This window comes from Amia ocellicauda, chromosome 18, assembly GCF_036373705.1.
Source record: "Amia ocellicauda isolate fAmiCal2 chromosome 18, fAmiCal2.hap1, whole genome shotgun sequence".
Lineage (NCBI taxonomy): Eukaryota > Metazoa > Chordata > Actinopteri > Amiiformes > Amiidae > Amia > Amia ocellicauda.
This window is the reverse complement of record NC_089867.1, coordinates 18,398,040-18,424,116: the sequence shown is the minus strand read 5'-3', so window position 1 is coordinate 18,424,116 and position 26,077 is coordinate 18,398,040. Positions and strand designations below refer to the sequence as shown.

Sequence of the window (26,077 nt, the reverse complement as noted above, 5' to 3'; positions counted from 1 at the left end):
GTGTGTGTGTGTGTGTGTGTGTGTGTGTGTGGGAGAGCAGATGTATACCTGAGCGGAGCTGCACTGTGGCGCCGACTCTCTTCCCATTGACGTATGTCTCTGACCCCTCGCAGGGCTCCAGCAGGACAATCACTGCAGGACAAAGAGAAGCAGGATCTCTGGGTTATTAAACAGCTAGCGTGCGAGTGCCTTTCTGGACTCTTTAATCATTACTGAATAAGATAATGGACACCTGAAACAGGGGAACTGGGGTGTGGGTCTCCTCTAGGGTCAACAGCCAATCAGATTTAAACCTGACTGTGACTGCAGACCCAGAGAACTCCAAGGGGGGGAAAAAAGTGAAGGCAGGGAAAATCATGTGCATCTTGTTGTTTGGAAGGCTTGTCGTTTGGTGAAAAGCAAAAACAGCATCTCACCATCCCCGTTGGCATTCCTCTCGCTCCTGAAGATGCAGTGCTCTTCTTTGATGTGCGCCCCACTCAGAACAATATCCTGACGTCTCTCGGCGTCGGCCTGGCCAACCCTAGAGCAAATGGAGGAGAAAACGCACATGGGTGTTTCGGCCAGAGAGCATTTACCATTCTTGCACCCTCTGTTCACCAAGTTTGTGACTCCAAGGTGCTTTTGGAAAACCTGAGGAATAAAACAGGCTGATCCAGCAGAGAGCTGTCTGGCTGCTTCAGCATTTGAAACAGGGCTGTAGTTTATAGTCAGACTACAGTTAAGCACCAAGTCACAGTTACCCTTCAAACAATGTTTTTGGAAGTACAAGATCTATGAAGTCACCACCATTGATAGGCAATAATGAAATGAGACCGTTTAAACAACTGACAACATAAAGAACAGCATTAGGAATCTGCAATCCTGGCAAACCCCTGGAGTTTGTATGTCCTTCCTGTGGTTTACCACTTCACAGAACAGGTTCTAAAAGCTTTGATCTTATCCCTTCATTGATACTGCATATCCCCAGGTTAAATGCCTTCAGGGCAGAGAGGGAAAGTGGAACGAGCAGGTCCAGTACAGATTGATTCCTTTCAGACGTGGTGAGCAGATAGGATCAAAGGAAATTACATTTTCTACCTGCATGTGAAGTAGCTTTAAATTTCACCCCCTTCAGACAGATAAATAGTGGAGGCAACAATAACTAATGAATGGAGGTGTATGAGTAGCTGAATTTTACTCCCAACATTTTTTTTAAAGGAACAAAATAAAATGTGATTATATTACATGAATGAGATATAGCAAAAAGTAAAACACTATCTCCATTAGCCCTGGGAGAGATTCATCGGGGCGTGAGCAGCGTGAGAGTCCTGTCAGCTCACTGTGACAGAGCATGTCTGTGTGGGAGACAGAGAGTGGGTCTCCATTACACTCATCCAGTGACTCACCTCGCACAAATCAGAGCTTTAAATATCTGCCATTTCAACTCAGAAAAGCAGCATTAATTAAAACAAACGGGGTATTTAATGAGAAGCTAGGCAACAGCTGCCCCACAAGGTCACCCCTGTAATAACCAAGGCCATATAAAATCGTGCAATTAAAAAAAATAAAGATAAAAAGGAGTAACAATGTGCGTGTAAATTAATTGACTATTATAAGGTCTACTATATAACATCAATCCTACTTGTGAAGTTAACATTATTCAGGTTTATTGGAAAACCAGTAAATTCAGCAGTTGCATCAGTTTTAAATCACTGTCAATGTCCATCTTGGGCAGTTGTGCATGCAAATAGAGAAAAGAACTAAAGATCCTCCCATTGGGACCCCCTAATGAACCAACCAAACAGAGGATACCTAGTTTTCCCACCAGAATCTCCTTACCTTGTAATCCCATCCTTGATATAATAAAGCAGACATTCTGACATCAGAGGATCTTCATTTAAGTTCACCAGGTGCGGCGTCTGAAAAAGCAACAGCAAAGCAACAAATTAAGCAATTGCTCAGTGCACTTCTATTGATAAACACAAAATCAACAACCACCACCACCACGAGTGACACAAAACCACCCAAATACATATAAACATGTAAACACTAACACACAGCAACAGTATTCTGCTTTGGTGCAGTGCTTGTAACTCAGGCAAGATCAGAGATAAGTAAACTGAATTTTCAGGTAATCACAGGGAAACTGGATGAAAGGATTTTAAAATGGAACAGCAACTAACAGATTCTGGAGTGAGCAGCTGGAGATTCTATAAGTTTGAGGAAATCAAAGAGGGACTTAAATGGTACTCTATGTGGCATATAGACTAAAATTTGGAGACTGAGATTGTGCATGCCAATGTGTGGCTTCTCTCAGCACCCAGGGACAGGTCCGGTAGATATTCGCACTGGAACTCCTACACAACAACGCACGTGTCTACCTCTATAGGATTTTCTGCTCAGGTTTCCACCTCTTTGCACCAACCTTTTTAGGGGAAAATACCCCATTAGAGTCAGCAAAAAGATCGCATGGCCTCGGGGTGAAAATCTAATCAATGGAAAGGCAGCATAGCAAGGAGAGAGAGAATGGACAAATAAACAGAAGAATCCAGAAACGCAAGGAGGAGAAAAATGAGTTAAATGAAAAACTAACAAAACAAATGTTAGTAGTAAAGACAAACAACTTTAAATTCATGGAGTGGCATCAATAAGGTGCTCATGTCTCTTGTGTACAAGCTCGGTTTCCTGTGCGTCAGTAACAAACACAGCTGCTGCAATTATACCAGTGACAAATAGCGGCATTTATGCTAATAAATGGAGCCTGAAAACCCAGTTTAAGCATACATGTACTCTATCACCGTTATTGATTGTGGTTACACTATATCTGATTCACTCTGCAATGGAGAAATCAGGCCCGCATGCCAGAGCTGTGGATTTTGCAGTCTACAGCAATAATGACTCCACTCCCAAATCTCTGGGATTTGGCGTCAACAGAGGAGCAAGAGATTGTAGATGCCGGGTGCACTAATCTGCCCTGTCCTTCTCAGACTGCCTCCTCAGTAAGCTGCTTTTCTACACTGTAAAGCAGCTCGGGAATGCCTTGGACAGGTCTGACAACTTCAGATGTGACTTGAGTACAATGCCCTGGTACTGTGACAGGCAGCCATTAATGTGGTTCTACACACAGGCATGAAGAAGAAGAAGAAGAAAAAAAAAAAGTAAAAGTCTGCACGTTGTGCTGGAATTAGTATTAAACTGTACTAATTTTGCATGATATGTGACTTAATAAAATACATTTAGCAACAGTACAACACCACTATCTATTCCCGTGAGCTTTGTACATAATCAAATTGGTTTGTACACAGGATGTGGCAAGAGTCTAAGAGGCACTAGTCTACTCCAAGCTCTCTACTGCTCTAGCTTCCAAACTCATGAACTGAATATGCCCACAAACCTCAGTAGTTGAAAAAGAATCAAAATCCTCACCAAACAAGGAAGTTGGGCGTTGAGGGCAAATCTGAATTTAAAATGTCATAACAGATAAAAGGAAAAAGAAAGCAATGGAAAGTGAAACAAAGTGCAAGACATTAGGGACGAAACATGCAGAGAACAAAGCAAGCAATGCAGTTGAGAGGGCAGAGAGAGACGGTGAAATAAACCAAAATTCAAAGACATTTGAGAACAAAAAATTTTGAACTATATGTGGAATACCGGAACTTCTTGTGCATGTGTTTAACATAAAAACATTTTAATTGTTCGAGGTTTTCCACTGTGCCAGTATCTTCTGAATGCACGTTCTCCTGTGAATGCGGCTGCAGGAACAACAGGCTCTACCTTTTTGGGAGAGAAAACCCCCAGGGTCCCCCCGTCTTCTCGTATTGCCACACCCATCTCAGCCAGGAGAGCCTCTCTAGGAGTTGAGAGAGAGAGGGAGATGAGCTCAGTGTTGCAAAATACGTCCCTTACAAGATTGTTTGCACATGGTGTCTGATCACACTAAATATTGACACTTCCTAATTAACCTCCTCACCCACATTAATAACACGGGGAAGCTCTTTTCTAAATTATTGAAAACTCTCCCACAGTTTGACAGCCCTTTTCTCTACATCAATAGCAGTAAACATGTTTGTTAATTATGCTTTCCTAGTTGACAAAACACTGTTGCAACATTTACAGGATCAAACTTCATAACAACATATAATGTTTAAATGGGATTTCAGGGAAAAGATTAAAACTATGCACTCATTTGTCATGGGGGGCTTGGGAAGTGGTGATAGAACCCTTTTTTTTCTGAGAAATAAAATTAGTTAAATTTCTCCTCACGATTTTTAATAATGGTGTTCATTCTACGAAACAGACATTTTAGGGACTGTTTCTGCGACTTTGACTTGAATAGGCTAAATCAGATAACGTCTCCTGCCTGGGGACCTTCTCCTTGTAAAGCTAACCTTTCTGGAGAAACGATGTGGCAGAGACGGTGTCACATGGCCTTTTGTTTGAAGTGTTAACTGACCTTTCCATTCGGATTGCTTCTGTCTTCCGCAGTTTTTCCTCCCAGGTCTCATTGAGCTCCGCAATGATCTTCTCTGATTCCTAAGGGGGTAAACATAAGACATGATGGGGGTTCTTCTCTGGAACTGTCCTTCTGAAAACACCAATCTCTGGGCAAAGCAGACCCTTATTATCTCCCTCAACAGAAGAAACAAAACTGCCAAGAGTCTTAGGCAATCTGATTGAAGCATTTACCTGAAATAGTGACGTTTGAAGACAAGATCAATCAATTAATTCATTCATTCATGTATTCATTAATACAATCATTTATTGTGAAGTAAAATTTTCCTGAAAATCATGGAGATCTAAAGCAGAAAGTTACAATAAATCAGTTTGTGTCCAATACAAATGTATGCATAAATATATAAATACATAAAATAATCTAGGTAATTGAGGGTTTACATATATACGGTGTTTCTAATTACCACATACAGCAAGAAGTGAAATCTCTCATTGACCACAATTGGAAGAGAATGAAATAATGGAGATTATAACTTCACAGTGCCTCTGCACTAACTAATGCAGCTTTGCACCACTGATCCTCGAATATATTCTGCAGGTTATGAGGGATCATCCGTCTGCGTTCATCTCACAGAACACACTGCTTCAAACGAATAATACATTCCAAAAATAACCGGATAGAGGGTAATACATTTGCAAGACCTGTGGTTACATAAGGACTGGATTATTATTATGATGATGATGTTGGATTCTTGGGGAACAAATTAAATCCAGAAAGCTCTCAAAAGCTGATGTCTATCAAAAACAACAACAAAAGAGAGATGGCGGAATCCTAACTTCCCAACGGGATTTCACTTAATTCATGGAATTCTCCTAAGAAGCTTATGCAGCTTCAGGTCGGCTCTCCTGACCGCGGCGCACAGATCGCAACGAAAAGTCTGTGGATCTCCAGCAACTGACTTCCAATGAAGGGGAAGGGAGGGGGAGAGGGTTCTTCCTCTCGGTTACAGCCAACGCTTCCATAATGAAACATGACTTCCGAGGGGAGCTACCAGTAGATTTCCTCAAATCTTGTTCACCGAGGCATTGCCCTCTAAATACCTCAAAGCACTTCTTCATTTTAAATGCGTTCTGAAGCCTAGCACGAGTCCTGATCGTCCAGGGCCACGCTAATGTCCTTATTCAACCTCACTTCACGGAGGAAGGTCCAGCAGCTGTTTCCAGCCATTTAAGGATGCGCTCAGAAACCCGGAGCAGCTGCCATCATGTCGAAGTGTGACGACAAAAGACTTGTTTTAAAGACCTGTTAGAGTAATGAGACAGACTGCAAAAACAACCTCCACTGCTTTCCACAAACAGCAGCAGCTAAGCACAAACACCTCAAGCACAACCCAACCATATCAACTTGTTTTACTTGATGATACATAGAACCCAGTGGCTATCATTCATAGTATTACCAATAGTTCCTGCCAATAGCCAAAAAAAAAAAAAAAAAACCTAATACTGAAGGGGTCTGGGTTAGTGTAAAGCAAGAGTCTACACAGAAGCCTGAAATAAAAATAAATCCAATTCACTACACCACAATAAAGTGCTCATGAGGACTTCATTTATGTGAATGGGAGACAAGGTCCTTGTTGTCTTTTTGGCTTGTAAATAATCTGTTTAGTCAGCATGTAATTTCAACAATGCACAAGAATGTCAAGGCTTTGGTCAGGTGACTGGGCTGGACCCCTGGACATTCTCCGACACGAAGCCTGCTACATTGTTATTCTGGTTATGTGCAGGGATGTAGGTTTAAATCTCTAAAGACCGCGGAGGAGTCCTTTTCAGCACCTCAGCAGAGTGTTAACCTCAGCCATCTGTTGATCTAGAAAGAGACATTGTTCCCCAGCACAGTGTGGGGATTTACACAGCACTCTGAATTGAACAAGAAATAACAGTCCAGAGAACAGCGGCCATAACATTTGCTAATCAAGTCTTGCTTTATTTTGGGGGGGGCTTAAATCCTTGCAATGCAATCTTATAAATCTTTTTGTTCAACTGAGGTTTCATAATTAGAATCAAATCCTAGATTTCCCAATATAATATAATATATAATAATAATTTTGTTTTATCAAAACCCCATCTAGGTCAAGAGCAGGAGTTGGACACCACTGCGGGAGGTGCATTAATCAGGAATTAGTGGATTACGCCTCTGTATCTGACCTACTTGTTCAATAATAACAAGAGATTGCGTATTTTCCATGTGTGCTTTCTATTGTAATATGGAGAGATAAATCATGTCTGAAGATAAAAACAAAAATCAGTTGTTTGGTAGCTGTCAACGACGCACTTTTCATAGGTCTGTTTTCTTCATTTCAGTAATTGCATTCTATTTCCCACACCGACCTCTTCTCATATTATACAGCTGCAGTGATCACTTCTATTTGGATGTCTTTTAGTTCAGTAACATGAAAGACATCTGAAAAGCCTTACAGCAGAAATCAACCTGATGACACGAGAGTGAAACTCGGAATAGAAAAAAAAAAAAAAATATATATATATATATATATATATATATATATATATATATATATATATATATATATATATATATATATATATATATATATATATATATATATATATATATATATACACACACACATACATACATACATACATATAAATACATTATTTGTGTGTGCAATGTATTCTAGTTTCACAGACACCTTTGTGTTTGTTTGTTTTGTTTTTGTGTAGGGCAGCCAAGATCATTTTTTATTTTTTTGGTCTTAATCCTGACTTAAAAAATGGTGAGTGTCTTGGAAAGCACTGACGTCATTTAGTGACAGATAGAGTGTTCGTGATCGCAGAGACGGCACCGACATCACCATGGCAACTGCACCCCTTAATGGATGGAAGATGCCCTGTGCTCAGTGCTGTGCAGTTTCTCATTGCTAATAAGCAGTAGAGCGAGAGAGCAAAAAAGAGAGAGGGGGAGAGAAAGAGAGAGGGAGGGAGGGAGAAAGAGAGAAAGGGGGAACAACAAACACCCAAAGGTTTATACAATAAAGGGAGTGCTTTCACAGCAAAGGCACTGTACAGTTGACTCTTTATACTGGAAGAATTGCCAGCCCGTCAAGACAATCGGCCTATTGTCAGCCATCCTGACCTGACGTTCTTTTAACCTGCTCAGAAACACAGCAGGACAAGACAAGTTTTCATTCTTTAACAAAAGGGACTCCATTTAAAATGTGTGCAGCTCTCCCACCCCCAGCCTGCTGCAGAGATTTTTAAAACCAACGTTTTACAGTTAAGACACAAAACTAAATCTGACACACATCAACGATGCATCAGTGGATATATTTTTCAAAGCGAGCCCCTTTACTTAACTCAGATATACTTTATTTATGTTGTATCCTCCAAAGGGTTCAACATTATTTTTGTGGGTTGAATTTTTTTTAACAATCTTGTTTACAGCTGAACGACTGAATGTTTCAAACCATGAACTTTCTCACGTCTCAATAATTCATCTATTTCTCAGTGTTTCACACCATCTCAGAGGAGAAGGGAGGAAGAATGCTGCTATTGATATCAGTTTCCCTAAGCATGGAAAATTACTTGTTACATCTCACAACAAGAGAGAAAGCTGCTCTGGAGCGAAAAAACTAAACAAAAAACAAAACATTTTCATCCAGTTCTTCATGCAAATATGTATGACCTGTAGGATTTAGAACCTCAGCAACTTTAGGACAAACTTTTGACAATTTTAGATCGAGCAGTCAAATAATATCAGAATACACAGAGTTAGCAATTGATGGTGTATTATATATTATTATATATATTGGGAACATTCAAAAATAGACTGGGTAGGATCCTTGGATCACTTAGTTATTAATGGACACCAAATGAGCACAATGGGTTGAATGGCCTTGTCTCGTTTGTAAACTTTATGTTCTTATGGTCTTGTATCACATATGAGAAACCAGTCAATCACAAAGCGGCACTTCCAAACATTCCAATACCTCTTATCTGGTGTCTAAATGTCATCCTGTGCAGAGAATGATCAGGATTTAAAAATTCTTCAGTCATCAATGACATTTCAGGATACTTAAATGCTACTGCTGCAAATGTAGTTTTTTTTTTTTTAATTAATAAAATAGGTTTTTTTGCATTTTACTAGCATGAAAAGACAACACAGATCAGTTACTGTAAGTCAGTTACAGCCGGTCTTGGACCAAAACCTATTTAGACAGGAAGGGGGGTTGATTGTTATATGAAATGAAAATAATCTTTTTTTTTTTCTATTGCAAAGATCTTTGTGTGTCTAATTCTTACTTGTGAGATTCATAATATTAAAACAAACCCTTCTCAATCAAGCAACCCTGCTGTAGAAACAGGGCTATCTGAAAGTCAGAACAAAGGACAGATGACGCATTAAATCTGAAACCTATTTCTCTCTCCTGCAAAAGGTACAGGTCAGTTAGCAACACAAATGTGCTTACATGTATAGGGTTACCATGGTGATTATCTGCATCATACTTCTTCAATTTCACTTCTATTTTTGATATTCAGTATGTACGCATGTATGTATGCAACAGCAGTATAGCAGTGACTGAAAACAGAATGATTTTCTCAGGAAAAAAAATATTCTGTGCGGAAAACAGCCACTGTGGGTTTTACCAAAACAAAAATGATTTCAGTATCTTGGGAATAAAGGAATTATAATTGGTGTACAGTTTGCCAAGCAGAGCCTTGCTGAGTGCACCACAGGCACATCTGACACCAGCACGCCATTCTCCATTAAGGAGCACCGAGTGGGGCGGAGACAATCCTTTTGATCGAGAGTGTACTTACGTCTTCAGACACTGAGTCATCAAAGACATAAGAGGGAGAGGAAATTTGCCTTGATGTAATTTTACACCTGGTTTAATGACATATTTGATAAAAATCAATAAAATCATACTCTTACAGTTTACTGTTGCCCATGGAGGGGTGGAACCAGTAAGGGCTTTGGCCCTGTAATCTGGCTGAACTCAAATCAGTGCTTGCAGATTGTGACAGATTCCTCAAAGGGCAGTGCACTACTGACCTGGTATAGCTGGATTCAAAGTCAGCCAGGATTTTCACAGCTTTCTGCTCAATAATAACCCTTGTGGCTGGACGCGGTGTGGGGACTGTAGTGGATCGATAAAATAAGCAGATGGACTAACAGTGCACACTCTGAAGGATGTGTATATTATTTTCCTCTCTCCAGTGCCAGCGCAAAGGCTGCGGCGGCCCATCCAGGTGAAAAACAATCCCCAGCTCCAAACTGAGGGTTTAGAAACTACCAATCTAACAGAAATAACAAACTGAAGTACAGGAATGAATGACGGGAATAAACAGTGTGTTCTGTACCTTGAGCCGTTCGATGGCCTCTTCTCCTCCCGGAGTGGACATAATACGCTCCTGAATGCTGGAGACAGACTGCAAGCCTGCCTGGCTGCTGAGAGAGCAGGATGATGGGGAAGCTGTCAGGGAGCCGATGGGCGCTGTGGAGAAATTGCCAGGCCGTTGGTTCTCAGAGGCTAGTAAGTATCTATGCTTATTGTTGTGAATATCTTTCAGGTCTGAGCAACAGAGGAAGAGGTGTTGGGAAGGAGGGGAAAAAAGGCAGAAAAAAAGAGATAGAGAGAAACAGAAACAGAAAGAGAGACAAAGAGAAGGAGGAAAGACCGGTGTGAGACACACGAGGAGCGTTTAAAGGATAAAAAAGACAAACCAGCAAAAACGTTTAATCACACAGAAGGCAGCTTTCAAACCAAGTGGCTAAGCAGCAGGAAACTGAATAGAATGGGAAATTATTTCATTATAGGATTCAATAGCAGACTATGATCTTTTGGCTATTGTGGTTTATGTGTTCCAATTTGTTTTCTAGGTCTAAAATACCAACCATTGTAAATAAACCAGGATTAGAGCCATGATGATGCGTTAGTGGTCACAGGAGTTAGGTTTTACATTTGATACTATAAAAGCAAACAAATAAATCCACCCACATAATCACGGTTTACATTGTCAAAGGCTAATTATTACCCAGAGCTTACCGAGATTGGGCTAATCTGAGTACACAATAAGTTCCCTTTTAAAAACAATTCATAGGAACTGCAAACATGAGAATACTTCATATAGGAGATGGGCAGTCATTTGCAAATAATGTATTTCCAAATAATTAAACAGATTTTGTGGTCACACCCATATTCACCTGGAGTATCTCCGCTGAGGAGTACTTACACTGAGATGTTTGGTCAATGACAGAAAATTAAGAATTGGTGTGAAAACTGCCAACATATATTAATATATATAAAATGGGATCAAGGGATCTGAGGAGAGGCAAACAGCCCAGGAGTCAGAGAGCGAAGCAGAGAGCAGAGGGGTAGTGCATGCTGCAGGGTCAGGTTTTCTGTTTCAGTCATTATTAGGCAAGGTCTATTCAAATGACACTGTACACAGTCTTGGATCTAAAGGTCACCCTCATTTACTTTCCTGCAGGCAGGAGGGCACAGAAAACAGACAACAGGCAGCAACATAGGATTCAAAACTAAAGTAAGATTAATGACAATAAATCTCGGGAGAAGACAGAGCCCCAAGAAATGTTTAGCATATAAACATGGGCAGTTTATATGGGGGTATATTACACACTACTGTACTTAGATCCATAGAACAGAATAGACCTCCTCGTGATTAGGACATGAAACTAGTATAGCTCAGATTTTCACAAAGCTCTAACACATAGTGCTGTTGGCCATTTTACATCACTATTGTCTTCATGCAAGCAAACTGAATTGTTCAGCTGTATAGAATTATACTTACAAATGGTTTAGATCCCCCCCCCCCCCCCATCCCCGACAGAATTATTGCAATTTGAAGCAGTCCACCTATTAACTTGCAAGTGAATATCAAGAATTCCCAGACAGATGTTAACTGCTTAAAGCTAGATCTGGCTTGTCAGTTCAGATTACATGCAGCTTAAATGTTATCGACAGGGCAGGTTATAGAGCACAGGAGAAGGGAGGGAGAGAGAGGGAAAGAAACGCACACACTCATAGGGGGTCCGGTGACATTTTGTGGGACTCACGCTAATTAATAAGGAAAACTACAACACCATTATTGTTTTGGCACAGCACAGCAATCTTCTAGAATTACTCCTCTAACCACATCACCTGCTCAACAGTAACAAGACATGCACCTTTCAACTTGTAGCTCGCTGCTTCAATATGAGAGCTTAGAAGCATTTTAACATCGTGAATATTGTCACCTGCAATGGACAATTAACATGACAGTTCAGTAGCAGACACAGCTGGGGACAGGTAAAGGCCTCCAAATGACGATGTGGAAGTGGAAGAAGAAACGACATTGAAAAAAAAAAATAATAATAATAAAAACACGTGAACGGAATCTAATTAAATTGTATACTAATAAATGTTGTATTCTATGCAGTTAGGGAGAGTTAGGGTCTGCATTTGGTTTTCTGCCTCATTGTGGTCACTTAATCTACTTCTACAGCTCGGCACTAAAACCTCGGAATTTTTGTCCTTTGGGAAAATTCTGAATATCAATAAAGATTGGAAGCTCCCCCCGTCCCTGCCCTTATCCACCCACAGCAAATACAAGACACATCCTCGCCATTAATCTTGCATTTGTCTGGGACTCCTTGTCGAACTTTGAAAGCTTTAACTTAAGCTCGATGCATGCAAAGCTGAGGAGTTTCCTTTCCAAGAGGCCAGAAGCAGTGGGTTGGCTATCAGGGGAGATGATGATAGAGAGAGAAAGGGAGAGAGAGAGAGGAAGTACCACCACACGTATACACACATTTGCTTCCACTTCCTGGATAATCATCGCCCATTGGATCAACTGAAGGGAAGCAGGAGAACACAAAAAGGGTCAAAGGTCAGAGTTCAAGCTAACTGGGTGCTGGAGTTAATTAGTGAACACTTTGGCTAGGCTTGATGAAACAAGGCAACATATGGATGGGGACATGATACAAAAACAATCTTGATGTCAGGATAGTGAATGTGAATGTGAATTACTACACAGGGTTAGTGAATGGGTTAGTCACTAATCCATACTGCAGCAGTATGTTTATCTAACGCTGCTGAAAACATATTTAAATAAAGAGGTTGATGAGACAAGAAATATAATAATTCAGGTAATACTGCACCTAAAACTATAGCCTACTGCAGAACAATGGTTGATTTTTTAATGAAGGATTAAAAAAAGCAATCTCCAATGGATTTATATCTCCACATAATTTGAATGCCAAGTATATTAATACAATAATATCTAATATTAATAAGTAGACTTGCACCACATGTTATCAAATTCCTTTATTTTTATCCTACATATTTTTACATCAGATCGCTCTATAATACCACCCTTGTATGAGGGATGCAATCCTGATTTATGGAGCGCTGTCCAGTACTGTGCAGTGGAGTGGCATGGAGTGGGCAGAGTGCAGTGTAAGACATACTTAAAGGCAAGAGAGTGAGGGGAAAATAGAAGTTATATTATTGCTGGAGTGGAAAGAGAAATGAAGTGAGAAATGACAAGAAGGAAAGCCTTGGGTACAGAGGTCATGCTTTCTGCTTTCCTTTCCTTGCACTGTATGACAGACACTAAGAAGTATGTTAGGCTGCAGGGCTGAGTGACAGAGCTACGAGCCATACGAGGTCAGGTGCGGTGCTTGCTTTCCTCTTCTCACTGTTGGCGTTTGTTGTGCAGCAGCGCTGGCTTGTTCTGTGCTCCCCCCCCATCCCCACACTTACTGTCCAGGATGTCTCCCAGGCCCTGCGCACGCAGAAGGTCCTTCAGTCGTGTGACTTCCTCCTTCAGTTCCCGCACCAGCTTGGCGTTGGGGTCTTCATTGATGACAGCATTGCACTTGATCTGTTTGGCCCGGTCTGCATATCTGAAAACGGCAACGAAAAAAAAAACAGTGGGCACCCAGGTCACTATGGTGGGGGTCAAGGCCAGAGTGGGCCACCCAGACAAAAAAGGAGGTCTAGAGCCATTTCACTGTGGAGAACTATAACAAATGATCAGGATGTGTGAACCTAGTCTACTCAAATATAAAGCTCATTGTTATCCCCTTCCGCCCAGGACCAATAATAGAACAAATACACACATGCTTGTGTGTGTCTGTCAAACACACAAGGACACATGGAGCACATCACCAAAGCTTTCCCCATGACAGTACAGAAGGTAGACATCCCTAAAGTTGGCCCATTGAAAGTGATTACCTTAAGGTGCTGAGCGTTTCATCATAGTTGATATCTGCAGGACTGAGTGCAGCCACCATAGCGGTTCTGGAGTTCCCACCTGGAAAGAAGACAGGAATACATGTTCATGGTTCACAAGCTTTTCACTCTCCATGTTTTTGTTAAAGGAGAAGCCTTAAAGCATTGTTACAGAAAATGCAAAAAAGCCTTTCATGGTTCCCTATACTGTCATTAACAATGGGAGGGAAAAATCAGTTTGGATGAACTTCATTTCAAGGCCTTCAACAGGTTAATGAAGAGACAGTATACAGAACTGACAGTATTAAAAACAGTCAGTAAGCCATCAGAGAAGCACAAAGCAATACTGCCCCAGTGCAGGAGACAAGCGGTTACCTAAGCAAAGATTTATCATTCTTCATTTCCGACTCATCTCTCTGAGACTTTCATAAGACGGTCTACTGTTGAGATGCCCCAGGCAAATTATATTATGTTTGCCATTAACTCTCTCCACTGTTTCAATAACTGGTAGACTTTAATAAGAACCAGAAGATGGCCTGCTGGTGGTTAAATTGACATATTTGTATTTAAATCAGAATAAAACCATATAGATTTTATACAGCTACTAGCTTCAAGGTGCTGAGCAGGGAAATCAAAACATTTTAGTCAGAGGATTCTCCATATACTTAAATCAAAGCATTTCTGTTAATTAGAAGAAAACTGATTTTGCCATATTTCACAAATCCCCAGTTTCTGAGCTGCTGCTGAGCCCCCCAGCGTCGCATCCACTGGTATGTGTATATATAGGATCATATATAATACGTATCTGGGAATTTTAAGAGCTCTTACAGTAACTGAAGGGTACAACAGCAACACAAAGCAGACAGGGCAATTCAATTAAATTACACCATTAAATTAGCTTGTGAATATTTCATTAGACTTAGGACTTCTATACATACAGTGAGGGAAAAAAGTATTTGATCCCCTGCTGATTTTGTACATTTGCCCACTGACAAAGAAATGATCAGTCTATAATTTTAATGGTAGGTGTATTTTAACATTGAGAGACAGAATAACAACAAAAAAATCCAGAAAAACGCATTTCAAAAAAGTTATAAATTGATTTGCATGTTAATGAGGGAAATAAGTATTTGACCCCTTCGACTTAGTACTTGTTGGCAAAACCCTTGTTGGCAATCACAGAGGTCAGACGTTTCTTGTAGTTGGCCACCAGGTTTGCACACATCTCAGGAGGGATTTTGTCCCACTCCTCTTTGCAGATCCTCTCCAAGTCATTAAGGTTTCGAGGCTGACGTCTGGGAACTCGAACCTTCAGCTCCCTCCACAGATTTTCTATGGGATTAAGGTCTGGAGACTGGCTAGGCCACTCCAGGACCTTAATGTGCTTCTTCTTGAGCCACTCCTTTGTTGCCTTGGCTGTGTGTTTTCGGTCATCGTCATGCTGGAATACCCATCCACGACCCATTTTCATTGCCCTGGCTGAGGGAAGGAGGTTCTCACCCAAGATTTGACGGTACATGGCCCCGTCCATCGTCCCTTTGATGCGGTGCAGTTGTCCTGTCCCCTTAGCAGAAAAACACCCCCAAAGCATAATGTTTCCACCTCCATGTTTGACGGTGGGGATGGTGTTCTTGGGGTCATTCCTCCTCCTCCAAACACGGCGAGTTGAGTTGATGCCAAAGAGCTCGATTTTGGTCTCATCTGACCACAACACTTTCACCCAGTTCTCCTCTGAATCATTCAGATGTTGGCAAACTTCAGACGGGCCTGTACATGTGCTTTCTTGAGCAGGGGGACCTTGCGGGCGCTGCAGGATTTCAGTCCTTCACGGCGTAGTGTGTTACCAATTGTTTTCTTGGTGACTATGGTCCCAGCTGCCTTGAGATCATGAACAAGATCCTCCCGTGTAGTTCTGGGCTGATTCCTCACCGTTCTCATGATCATTGAAACTCCACGAGGTGAGATCTTGCATGGAGCCCCAGACCGAGGGAGACTGACAGTTATTTTGTGTTTCTTCCATTTGCGAATAATCGCACCAACTGTTGTCACCTTCTCACCAAGCTGCTTGGCGATGGTCTTGTAGCCCATTCCAGCCTTGTGTAGGTCTACAATCTTGTCCCTGACATCCTTGGACAGCTCTTTGGTCTTGGCCATGGTGGAGAGTTTGGAATCTGATTGATTGATTGCTTCTGTGGACAGGTGTCTTTTATACAGGTAACGAGCTGAGATTAGGAGCACTCAGCTCGTTACCTTATAAAAGACACCTGGGAGCCAGAAATCTTGCCGATTGATAGGGGATCAAATACTTATTTCCCTCATTAACATGCAAATCAATTTATAACTTTTTTGAAATGCGTTTTTCTGGATTTTTGTTGTTGTTATTCTGTCTCTCACTGTTAAAATACACCTACCATTAAAATTATAGACTGATCATTTCTATGTCAGTGGGCAAATGTACAAAATCAGCAGGGGATCAAATACTTTTTTCCCTCACTGTATATATACTTACAAATACAATTAAACAATATTTGTCAACCAGGAAGAAAAACAACAAGCAGTATTTCTCACCTAAGTTCTCCCTGAGCAGCCAGGTCAATACAGAGTCTCTGTAGGGAATAAAGTCAGTCTTCTTTTTCTTCTTGCTCTGTTTAAAAATAAATAAAGATGAATATACATGTATATTACTGTAGTATGTAAATTAACGATCATTAATATTACAAACAATAGCTTTTCTGTTTTTTTATGATGGCACAAATGAAAAAAAAAAAAAAAAATCAAAACAAGTTTGACAGAATCAGCAATGAGGGATGGGAGGGTGTTACTAATCATATAACTGAAGTTAAATAAATACATTAAAAATGGTATGGTATTAGAACAATGCTTAGTACTAGCCCATTGTTGTATCAATAGGCCAGTCTACAGCAGTTACTGGCTGATTATTGAAGAGACTGACTGTTTACCTTGCTGGTACAGTTATCCTGGAAAAGGGCAGCAGTGATAGAGAAGAAAAGACAGGTCAGAATGACACACTGTTCCCAACTCAAACCCGTCTATCAGCCTCTCTACAAAGTGAGACAGTTACTTACAACTTCGGCCAGAGCAGAGATGACTTTCCCCAGCGTCGTCAAAGATTTGTTGATATTTGCGCCTTCCTGAAACACAGCAATAAAAAGGTAACTGCTGATAAAAGAACTGTACCATTCCAAAATAATGGGCACGTTCTTCTACAGAAGGAATGCAAGGTTCCCAAGATGGATGACACATGTAAAGATAGATAAAGAAAGAAAAACATTTTCAAAAGCTAATGATCTTCAGTGTTATTTTTGAGACATTTGGAGTTTTAAATGACTAAACAAAAATCACAAAACAAAAGCACTGTTTAGAGGTTTCAGTTTTGCTTGCTTGGTGCAATGAATAATGACTGATTTTGATACCAGCTTAGAGAAATGTGTAGTGGGCTCTACTTTGAGCTACAGACTTTGGTCATTTTGACAATTGTACATTTGACTTTTTTTCTTTTTTTTTTTTTTTTTTTTCAGCCCCATCGAGCGTTCCCTTAATTAGTCTGAATAAATCACACTTGTGATCCATGCCGGTCTCGCAGGTCCCAGGCGGCACACTGGGCAGCACATTTGCAATCACAATGCTGCCCGCATCTGCTGCTCTGCAGAAAAGCTCTCCAGAGTCACGGCATAGAGCTTCTTTAAGGAGTGAAATGGTATATCATGGTATAATTAGGTGTACCTTTAACCTTGTTCCTTTAGCACCCGTGGAGTCAGCTCTTTCACTGCCTGCCAGATCCACCAGGCTGATTTTGCTGACCTGAAACAGGGAGAACAGGGAGACCTCAATGGTTGTTGAACAGAAAATCGATATGTGGAGAAGAGAATACAAACAATTTAAGTTAATTTTGTCTGTAGTTTGCCTTAATTTAAGGCAATTCAGTACAGCTGCTAAACAGTACCAAAAATCACCTGGGCCAGATGGTACATTTCCAACAGTACTTAAAGAAATGAGGGACATTATTTATAGGCTGCTAACTCAAATATTTCAAATGACACTTAGAACAGGGGAAGTGCCAACTGACTGGAAGATGGCAAATGTCATACCAATCCACAAGAAAGGGGACAAAACTGAAATTGATCATGAAATTACAGACCAATCAGTCTCACCTGCATTACTTGTAAAATGAAATGAAAACCATATTCTTGGAGATCGTCAACATGGGTTTAGACAAGGCAGATCATGGGCCAGATTAAATTTTTAAAAATGTACCCACCCGCTAATAGCAAAATACAAACCTGTACATCATAGCGGTTACATTTATGATTAGAAGAAAGTGTCATCTTACCAAAAATGAAGCCGCAACCGAGTACAGTTCTGTAGTTTTCTATTAGCAGGTGGGTTAAAATCTTGATTTAATCCGGCCCCATGTCTTACTACTTTATTCAAATTTTTTGAACATGCAACTGCAGCTGTAGATCACGTGAAAGCATTTTCAAAGCTATTGATAAGGTTCCACACCAAAGACTGATCCTCAGATTGGAAGCTGTAGGCATTCAGGGAAATGTAAGTAGATGGATTATGAACTGGTTGATGTCTAGGAAACAGAGGGTGTCGATTAGAGTAGTTGCTTTTAACTGGAGTGAGGTTGTTAGTGGAGTTCCACAGGGATCAATACTAGGGCCTTTGCTTTTTCTAATCTATATTAATGATCTGGACTCTGGGATAGTTAGCAAACTTGTCGAATTTGCAGATGATACTAAAATAGGTGGTTAAGCAGATACACAAGCATGATGGGTTGTAAACTTTCTTATGTAAAAGGAAAGGAAATTGATAGAAGCAAAGGACATTTATTCCCCCATGTGTTTTTCATTTTAATATGATAAATATATTAATGTGACCATTAACGTTAACAAATGTGGAGATATTAATATGATAAAAAAACGAATAATAAAAACAATTAAGTACTGAATGTTTTGTACATCTGTGCTAAGCTTGTCTTCAGATGTTTAGTTTTTTATGCATTTCCAAACTGAAAACCTATGCTGCCACTTTCCATTGGGGGAAGTGCACTAATCGCTGCCCATTCATTTTCTGTTCTGCCAACGTTAACAGCGTGTCAGTGCGTCACAATCTTTCAGTGGGAACGATCCCCAGAGGACGCTCAGCCGCAAGGCATCTGCGCCACAGAAGAGGGTAGCTGTGGCTGTGGAGTTTATTTATTCCACTGGTCCCTTTTTTAATTCTTGGACTGGAGGACTCTGGGGGATTCATTTTAAGATTTTTTTTTTTCCACTGGCCAATTGAAACCACCATAGCAGTTCCCCAAGAGCTCACTGCGACCCCCATGCCATGTCTCGGAGCTGGCACAGCTGTGGCCCCGTAGTCGCTGCTTTCCTCTGCTCACCTTCTCTGTGGAGAGGTCTGTCTCACTGTCGTGCTTCCGCTGCGTGAAGACGATAGTGAACACGGCGTGGGACCTGCTGCTCGTCTCATTCATGTTTGTCGCTGCCACAGTCCTGCAGGCACAAGAGTTTGGACACTGATCAAGGGGCCATCAGAGGGGGAGGAGGGAAAGAAAGGGGTGAAAAGAAAAAAGACTCGGGCTATGTGAACACAACGTGTATAAATAGAAGCTGTAATTGATACTAAATTAAGCCCACATCATTGTCTCTTCAGTGGCACCTTGGCGTTTGTAAAGCTCATGGGTTTTCCCACTGTTGGACGTCGTTACCTGTGCAAATACAAACAGTTGTGCTTGCTGGGTAAATGTCACCCACTGGCCTCTGTGCACTGGGCTCTCTAGTCTGGGCTTCGATAGCCCATCTTACTGAATTTCTTTAACAATGGACTGTGGTTTCATTTGAGCTTCTGCAAAAACATAATTTAATAACTGAATAAATGTACTATGAAATACAAGTGTTGTGAAAGAGTTAAGGACTCCTTTACTGGAGTGAATGATTTCTGAACTAAAGTAGAACAAATAAATAAATGTATCCCACAATCCCCTCTAGCTTTCTCTTCCCCAGATTATTTGTCCTCAACTAACTGCCTCTTGCAGAAGAATGCCCAATTCTTTAATTAGCCATGCTCTGTTTCTATACACTGCAACCTCAGATTAGATTTTATTTTATTTGTACATTTCTAAGATTTCTACAGTTCTGTAAAGCATTTTTAGGTTAACATGTTTTCAAGTGTGTATGAGGGATAGGTGTATTATTGTAATATATATGTATCAATTTATTTACATACATGATTTCTGGATTGTATATTATATAATTATTATTGTAATTTTATTTTACTATACTTCGTTTGAACGAGAACTTTAGGAAAACAGATTCTTAAAATGGGCCTAAAGAAGAAAACAAAATACAAAACAACGCATTGCTTGATTCCCACTCAGATCTGTGCATATCCATATACAGTACATGCTCTTGCCAGCAGGAGTGGGCTGTGGTATTCATTAGTATGCAGATGGACTTCAGCTGCAAGTACGTAGCTGGCTCACAATGAGTCATGAAGTGAGAAGCACCATACAGAAATCAGCTTCCCAAGACAAAGTGGAAATAAATTAAGCCACTACAGATGAAGAATAAAGTAAATAACAGCCTGTGTGCATAGAAATGTAAAAGCGAGCGTCACTTTTGACTATAGGGACGCAGTTCTGTGCTACTCATTAATTGATCTCTGGGAACATTTGAGGGGAGCCAATGCCAGGCCGGAGCAGAACAAATACCACAGCCTCCAGAAATAGCCATTCTGAATCAGCACACCATGATTAACCAGCACTGCTCAGCTCCGAGCCTCGGGGGGGAAGAGAGAAACCATCCAGGTTCTAGATAAAATTATCCAAAATGCTTTATAAAGGGACAGGTGTTTTAAAAAGGCAAGTTATCAGTATGGCAGAGCTTTCAGGTTTACATACTCCCGAGAGCATCCAAAACCTTTCAGCCGACTAGCAGAGAGCATGTGTACACTGTGGAGAATCTTTGGTACTCCTAGGACTATACATATATATATATTGTTTTGGGTCGTACCTGGCTTTATTTCCTGCATCCATGAGGTCTGCGATGTCAGTGTAGGATGTGACCGCCAACTTGGAAAGGTCTTCCACGTAGGGCCCGAGGAGAGGGTGCTCACGGACACGCAGGTTGCCTTTATTTTTGGGGTTCAGCAAATCCCTCACTCTCTCACAATAGATTTCCATGTAGCTGACCTAGAGAGGAACAAGGCTTAATTCCAAGTGGCTGCCTCCATCCTGGGGAGCCCAACGTGGTGCAGGACCGGTTGTTGGTTTGACTGATTTCTTGTGAAGTCAATCAAGATTTTGACTGCCTTTGTACCAAGGGTCCCTGCTTTTGGCCAAGTCATGCAAAATTAACTAAACTGCCATATTAATTTGCCATAATATCAGTTAGCTGACAACCATATTTTATCATGTCAGATTCAAGTGCATCTTGCTAAAAAAAGACCTCTAGACAAACAAACACAAATTAATATATACACTACTGGTCAAAAGTTTTAGAACACCTAAATATACATTTACACACTCACACACCTCGCCTTTGTGTCAGTTTAACAGAGCATTATTTTGGCATATGGAGACTTCGGGAACACATTCCACCTAATAAGAGGTTGCTAAGGCAATGTCATTTGATTAAATGTGTCACTCAGGAAGATGCCTGGACAGTGGGAATGGTACAGACTGTAAAAATATTAAAATATTCATAGTGTCAGTGACAGCACAACCTGTGGCCTCTTTGGGAGAAGGCCTAGATTGTTCATTATGAAACGTCAATGAAAAGGCAAGGGCCCGGGTCCCCTCCCCACAGCCAAAAACACCGTCTGCGGGCCTGCTAGGCCTCAGCACTCACCTCCACGGAGTACGAGATTTCCTCTTTGCTGTTGTCGTTGATTTTCTCAAAGAGATCCTCACAGAGCTGCGGGGAAGAAAAAGGCACAGTACAGTTATAGGGCTTAACCACACAAGAGTAAAATAGTGCAGGTCATTATTACAAAGCAGTCTGGCCCCGATCGATAGCACACAAAGGAACAGACATTTTATTTGCAGTAGTACCACACAACGGTACTTTACAGTTTCAATATTTCAAAACCCATTCCTGTTTTCTATATTTGCCGAATACATCTGAGAAAAATAAAAAGGATCTGAGATGGCCAGTTGTGAGGTATTAAGGATATAATTAATAGCAAACAACCACCCAAAAATATTGATCAAGTGGTGTGTTTTACAGCATTTGAGATCCCTCAAGCTAGTGATGCAGAACATTCTGGAAACCTGGGTTCTAGTGGAGGAAACAGCTCTGGGATCACCTTTACAGTGTTTCAGAAACAGAAGGATGGGCACTGGCAGAGCACTACACTAATGGGTGTGCAGCTCAAACCCCATGTGGGTGGTACAGGGTGAAAGAGTTTGGAGTGAATGATTTGAAGCTGGGAGGAGTAGGTGTCAGAAACACATCTGAACCGTCGGGATTTGTATCTCGAGACCTCACGACTCAACCCTTCCCCTTAATAATACAAGATAGATAGTCATGCTGAAACAGAGGTTTATATCCAGTAAACAGAGAGCTACAACCCCTGAAGAGTCAACACACCTACAGACATTATCTGACAAATCTTTGAATCCAGGTTTCTTCCCATTGGCTTTTTAAAGCGGCATAAAAAAAAAACATTGGAGTGAGGCTCTATGGGGCCAAGGAAGCATGAGAAGGAAGTCAAGTTTTACACTATTGAGACATTAGAAACCAGAGGTCTCACCATTGGGATGATGCCCTCCTGGCCATCCTCCTGCTTGCCCATCATGGTGTAGGACTTTCCCGCCCCGGTCTGACCATAGGCGAATATGCAGACATTGTAGCCTTCGAAGGCATGCTGCAGCATCTCCTTCCCGATGTCATTGTACACCAGACACTGCGAGGCAAAGCATGGGTCCTCTACCTGCAGGGGGGGGTGACACAGAGATACAGACAGTCACACAGAGACCAAGGCTTACAGCTCATCTAGTCTCTTTCCTGACAAAAACACTTGGTAATTATAATAAAGGGCTACAACATGGGCTCGTTAAACATCATCAGAAGCTCGTTGCAAGCACTTCATTTGCTCTACTTGCTGCTTTCTTTGTCACAGTGAGAGCGGTTAATGTCAAAGCACAATTTTTATATGTATACCCTTTTTATATAATTTGCTAAAATAAAAATGTCAACAAAACATTTGTAATGTAAATGAACTTTTTTTATTTTATTCACTTGCCAGTACTTTTTTTGAAAAAATTTGAAGTTACTTTCAGTCAGTTTTCTTTTTTTCCTATATCACAATACAGAGAACAGGTTCTCCAGTTGACAACCTGAAACATTAGTTCCCTTACAGCAGCAAGAATGTGAATGTTACTCTTTTTCAGCTACACTATGCACACAACAGCACATTCATATCAGCTTCCTTACCGAGGTGTGAGACCAGTAGGAATAGTCGAAACTGAAGGATTTGGCTGGTTCCTTTGGGTTTTTGGGGTTCACAATAGCTTTAGAGAGAGGGGTAAAAAGAAAAGATGTTAGTTTATTGTAGGAACAGAAACCCATTCAGTTTAACATACAATATTCAGAGCCTCCATTCATGTCTGCAGCCACGAACACATAAACATGTCATCTCTCTTTACCAACTAAATGTGTAGCTGGGCAGGTATTTTGTTGCCTTCATTCCTAACCATATATATATATTTTAATATAACAGTGAGGTTCTCACGAGTCTTAAATTCCAGGGTCTGATGAAGGAGAAAGAGGTGCTGATCATGTGTGTGTATGTTAGAGCCTGTGCCGTTATGAGCTGGGGGATAAGGGATGCATTACTGTGGCCCACAGAAAGTCAGACACCTGCAGCAGTACATGGTGTCTGGGCCCTCAGCTCAACCCAGCACTGTCATCAAGTCATCAGGGGCTGCTCACAGCACAGGCCAGCTGGGAGACGCCTCAGACATGTCAATCAGCCATGGTCTCTAAACTATATGATCTGCAGGCTTTTCTGACAGGAGGCCTCCCTAGGGACTGCCATTACTGAAGGACATGTCCTCTCTCTCTCCCTCCCATTCTGGTTCACTCAATTTATTGCTCTCTGGGAGAATAATATTGAGTCTAGATGATTTGCACCAGGCAAACAATCAAAAAACAAAAACAACACTGCACACAGACGTCTGACACAACACAGTTGTGATTTCATCTGCACTGTAGGAGTTTTGCACAATCAGGGAGGGCTGTGTTATTTTATGTTTTCTGTATTTATTTTTTGCTCCCCAGATGTTTGATTCCTACAAATTCTGTGCAGATCTTCCAGGGAATCTAGAGTGACATTCAACTTCAACAAAGCTTTTGCTGTCCCTGCTGTTGAGTCAAAATCGATTGTTTTATGAACGCGCACTTCTGTTTTTGGCCTGGCTTGCTTATTGGCTGTGACAGACTTCTTACAGTCACAGGGCCAAATATTGCACTGTTGAATGAAATTAATAAACATAATGTAAAATATAGTGCCATATGGGATCAAACAAACAAACATACTCTCCTGCATAAATGATTGACCGTTTTATCAGAAATACAGTAACACACATTAAGTATTATGTCACAACGTGATTCTCACATTATGTCAAATATACTGTTGCAAGTACAAAATAAAAAAGTTACAGCATTATTACTATAAGAAATGCAATACACATGGTCATAACAGCTTTCTTCACTCTTCTCAACAGAGATCACTGATGTATGATGGTCAGTCACGACAGGAGACTGAAAACATTGGGTCACAACCCATCACTCAATATGACACCCTTTCACTAAATGGGGGTTGTGTGTTGCAACGCAATGTCACTGAAGGAGAATGGGAAAATTAAGAACAGAAATACGTGTAGGGGGTGCGCATTTAAAAATTTGCAACCGAGAAATGGACAATAGACTCAAGATACTGAAAGTCGGTCACAGTGGCACATCCCAACACTTCGTCTTGGCACCACCTTCATTCCCTTCCAACAGCTACGAATGTATTTTTTTAATAAACAATGCAAGGCATGCAATCCCTTTCAAAGCACATAGCCTGGCCACCAGAGCAGATGCTAGAATCTTAAAGCAAATTGAAAGAGAAGACCCCATCCAACAGCAGGGAGAGGGGCCGATCAGAGGGAAGGGGCTGTTTATTAATAGACACAGCTGTTATTGAAATGGGCTGAAGGATCACGCCTTGGACACTGGTGGAAGTTCACTGTAGCAATGCCACAGCTATGCAGCCCTATTGCTACTGACAAACACATACCAGTCTGAGCCTGTGAGTAAGGAGGATCATCTGACAAAACTGATGAGCAGGCATCTGGCTTAGCAACAACACAAACAAACAGGCAACACAAGCAGACAGCCACACTTTTTAAGTAACCACTTCATGGGCCCAAGAAGAGACCAGCACATGATAGGTGTTGTAAAAGGTTCAACATCTAGTATGACCATGCGTTCGTTCAGTGAATTATGATTTATATCCTCCCTCACTCTCTCTGTTCCACTTCTGACACACCGTTTATGGTCCATCCTTCTGGTTTTGTTCTCCTATGAATGTTAAATCATCACAAAGGTGTTTGGATGTACTACTTCCTCTTAATGGCTCTCTCAGCCTCTGCCCACAGACATTTGGAAAGTATTCAGGCTGGTATGCAGAGCACTCTATGCATTTATCCTCAGGCCAGCTACACAATGATCTATCCTAATGTCAAGGGCTTGGCCCTCTGTCTTCCTCTGCGCATTACCTCTACACACAGAGCTAGGCGGCACAGGCCCTTCAGACTGAAGGAATACACTGCAACTGACCTCTTGCAAATTGGTTTTGAAAGGAAAGCAGCCCACTAGAAGCTTTGGTGTGTGCCTGCTCGACCCCCCCTCTCTCCCCCCACTGCTGCAAGATCTTATGATAAAAATCAATAATGCAGCAGGTTTGGAAAAAGTGATGTGTGGGAGAAAGAGGAGGCTATATATAGTAATGTCCTACTCACAGAGCATGTTTCTGACTCCGGCACTTGCACCAGTGAAATATTGGCTGATACTGGAGCTGTTGTGGCTGTGAGTTCTCAATTATATAGAAAATTTGCGCACACACACAAAATAAATACATAAATAAATAAAAATGTGACACTAGGTTTTGGGTAGGATCATACACCTACCAGTTAGTTCACTTTGTGATCTTGCACAGACACAGATAAAGAATCTGCTGAGCACTGCAGGTACACCACCGTGCCATGCACTTCACCCCCATCAGTTCAACCCAGCTTAAATCACGACAGCAAAGGAGCAGGCGGGGACTACGAGTTCAATTATTGGGAACGCAATAGCCAAAATGAGACT

At 41.2% G+C, this 26,077-nt stretch overlaps 1 protein-coding gene across 7 annotated transcripts in view; it reads right to left on the bottom strand.

Moving 5' to 3' along the window:
* Positions 1-26,077, bottom strand: part of kif1b (kinesin family member 1B) — a 97,147-nt gene that overhangs the window by 44,715 nt on the left and 26,355 nt on the right. For 3 of the 7 annotated variants that reach the window (XM_066691086.1, XM_066691085.1, XM_066691090.1), the window contains 18 exons: positions 23,156-23,232; positions 22,473-22,652; positions 21,569-21,634; positions 20,732-20,910; positions 19,102-19,213; positions 17,436-17,513; positions 16,778-16,843; positions 16,652-16,669; positions 16,260-16,335; positions 13,695-13,773; positions 13,221-13,363; positions 11,645-11,713; positions 9,817-9,950; positions 4,436-4,515; positions 3,757-3,832; positions 1,822-1,901; positions 417-523; positions 49-132 (listed from right to left, as the gene is read on the bottom strand). In XM_066691086.1, the coding sequence (XP_066547183.1) occupies positions 49-132; positions 417-523; positions 1,822-1,901; positions 3,757-3,832; positions 4,436-4,515; positions 9,817-9,950; positions 11,645-11,713; positions 13,221-13,363; positions 13,695-13,773; positions 16,260-16,335; positions 16,652-16,669; positions 16,778-16,843; positions 17,436-17,513; positions 19,102-19,213; positions 20,732-20,910; positions 21,569-21,634; positions 22,473-22,652; positions 23,156-23,232 (1,704 nt within the window). The remainder of the gene's footprint in view (positions 1-48; positions 133-416; positions 524-1,821; positions 1,902-3,756; positions 3,833-4,435; positions 4,516-9,816; positions 9,951-11,644; positions 11,714-13,220; positions 13,364-13,694; positions 13,774-16,259; positions 16,336-16,651; positions 16,670-16,777; positions 16,844-17,435; positions 17,514-19,101; positions 19,214-20,731; positions 20,911-21,568; positions 21,635-22,472; positions 22,653-23,155; positions 23,233-26,077) is intronic. The other 4 variants (XM_066691089.1, XM_066691091.1, XM_066691088.1 and 1 more) reach the window with 3 other exon arrangements.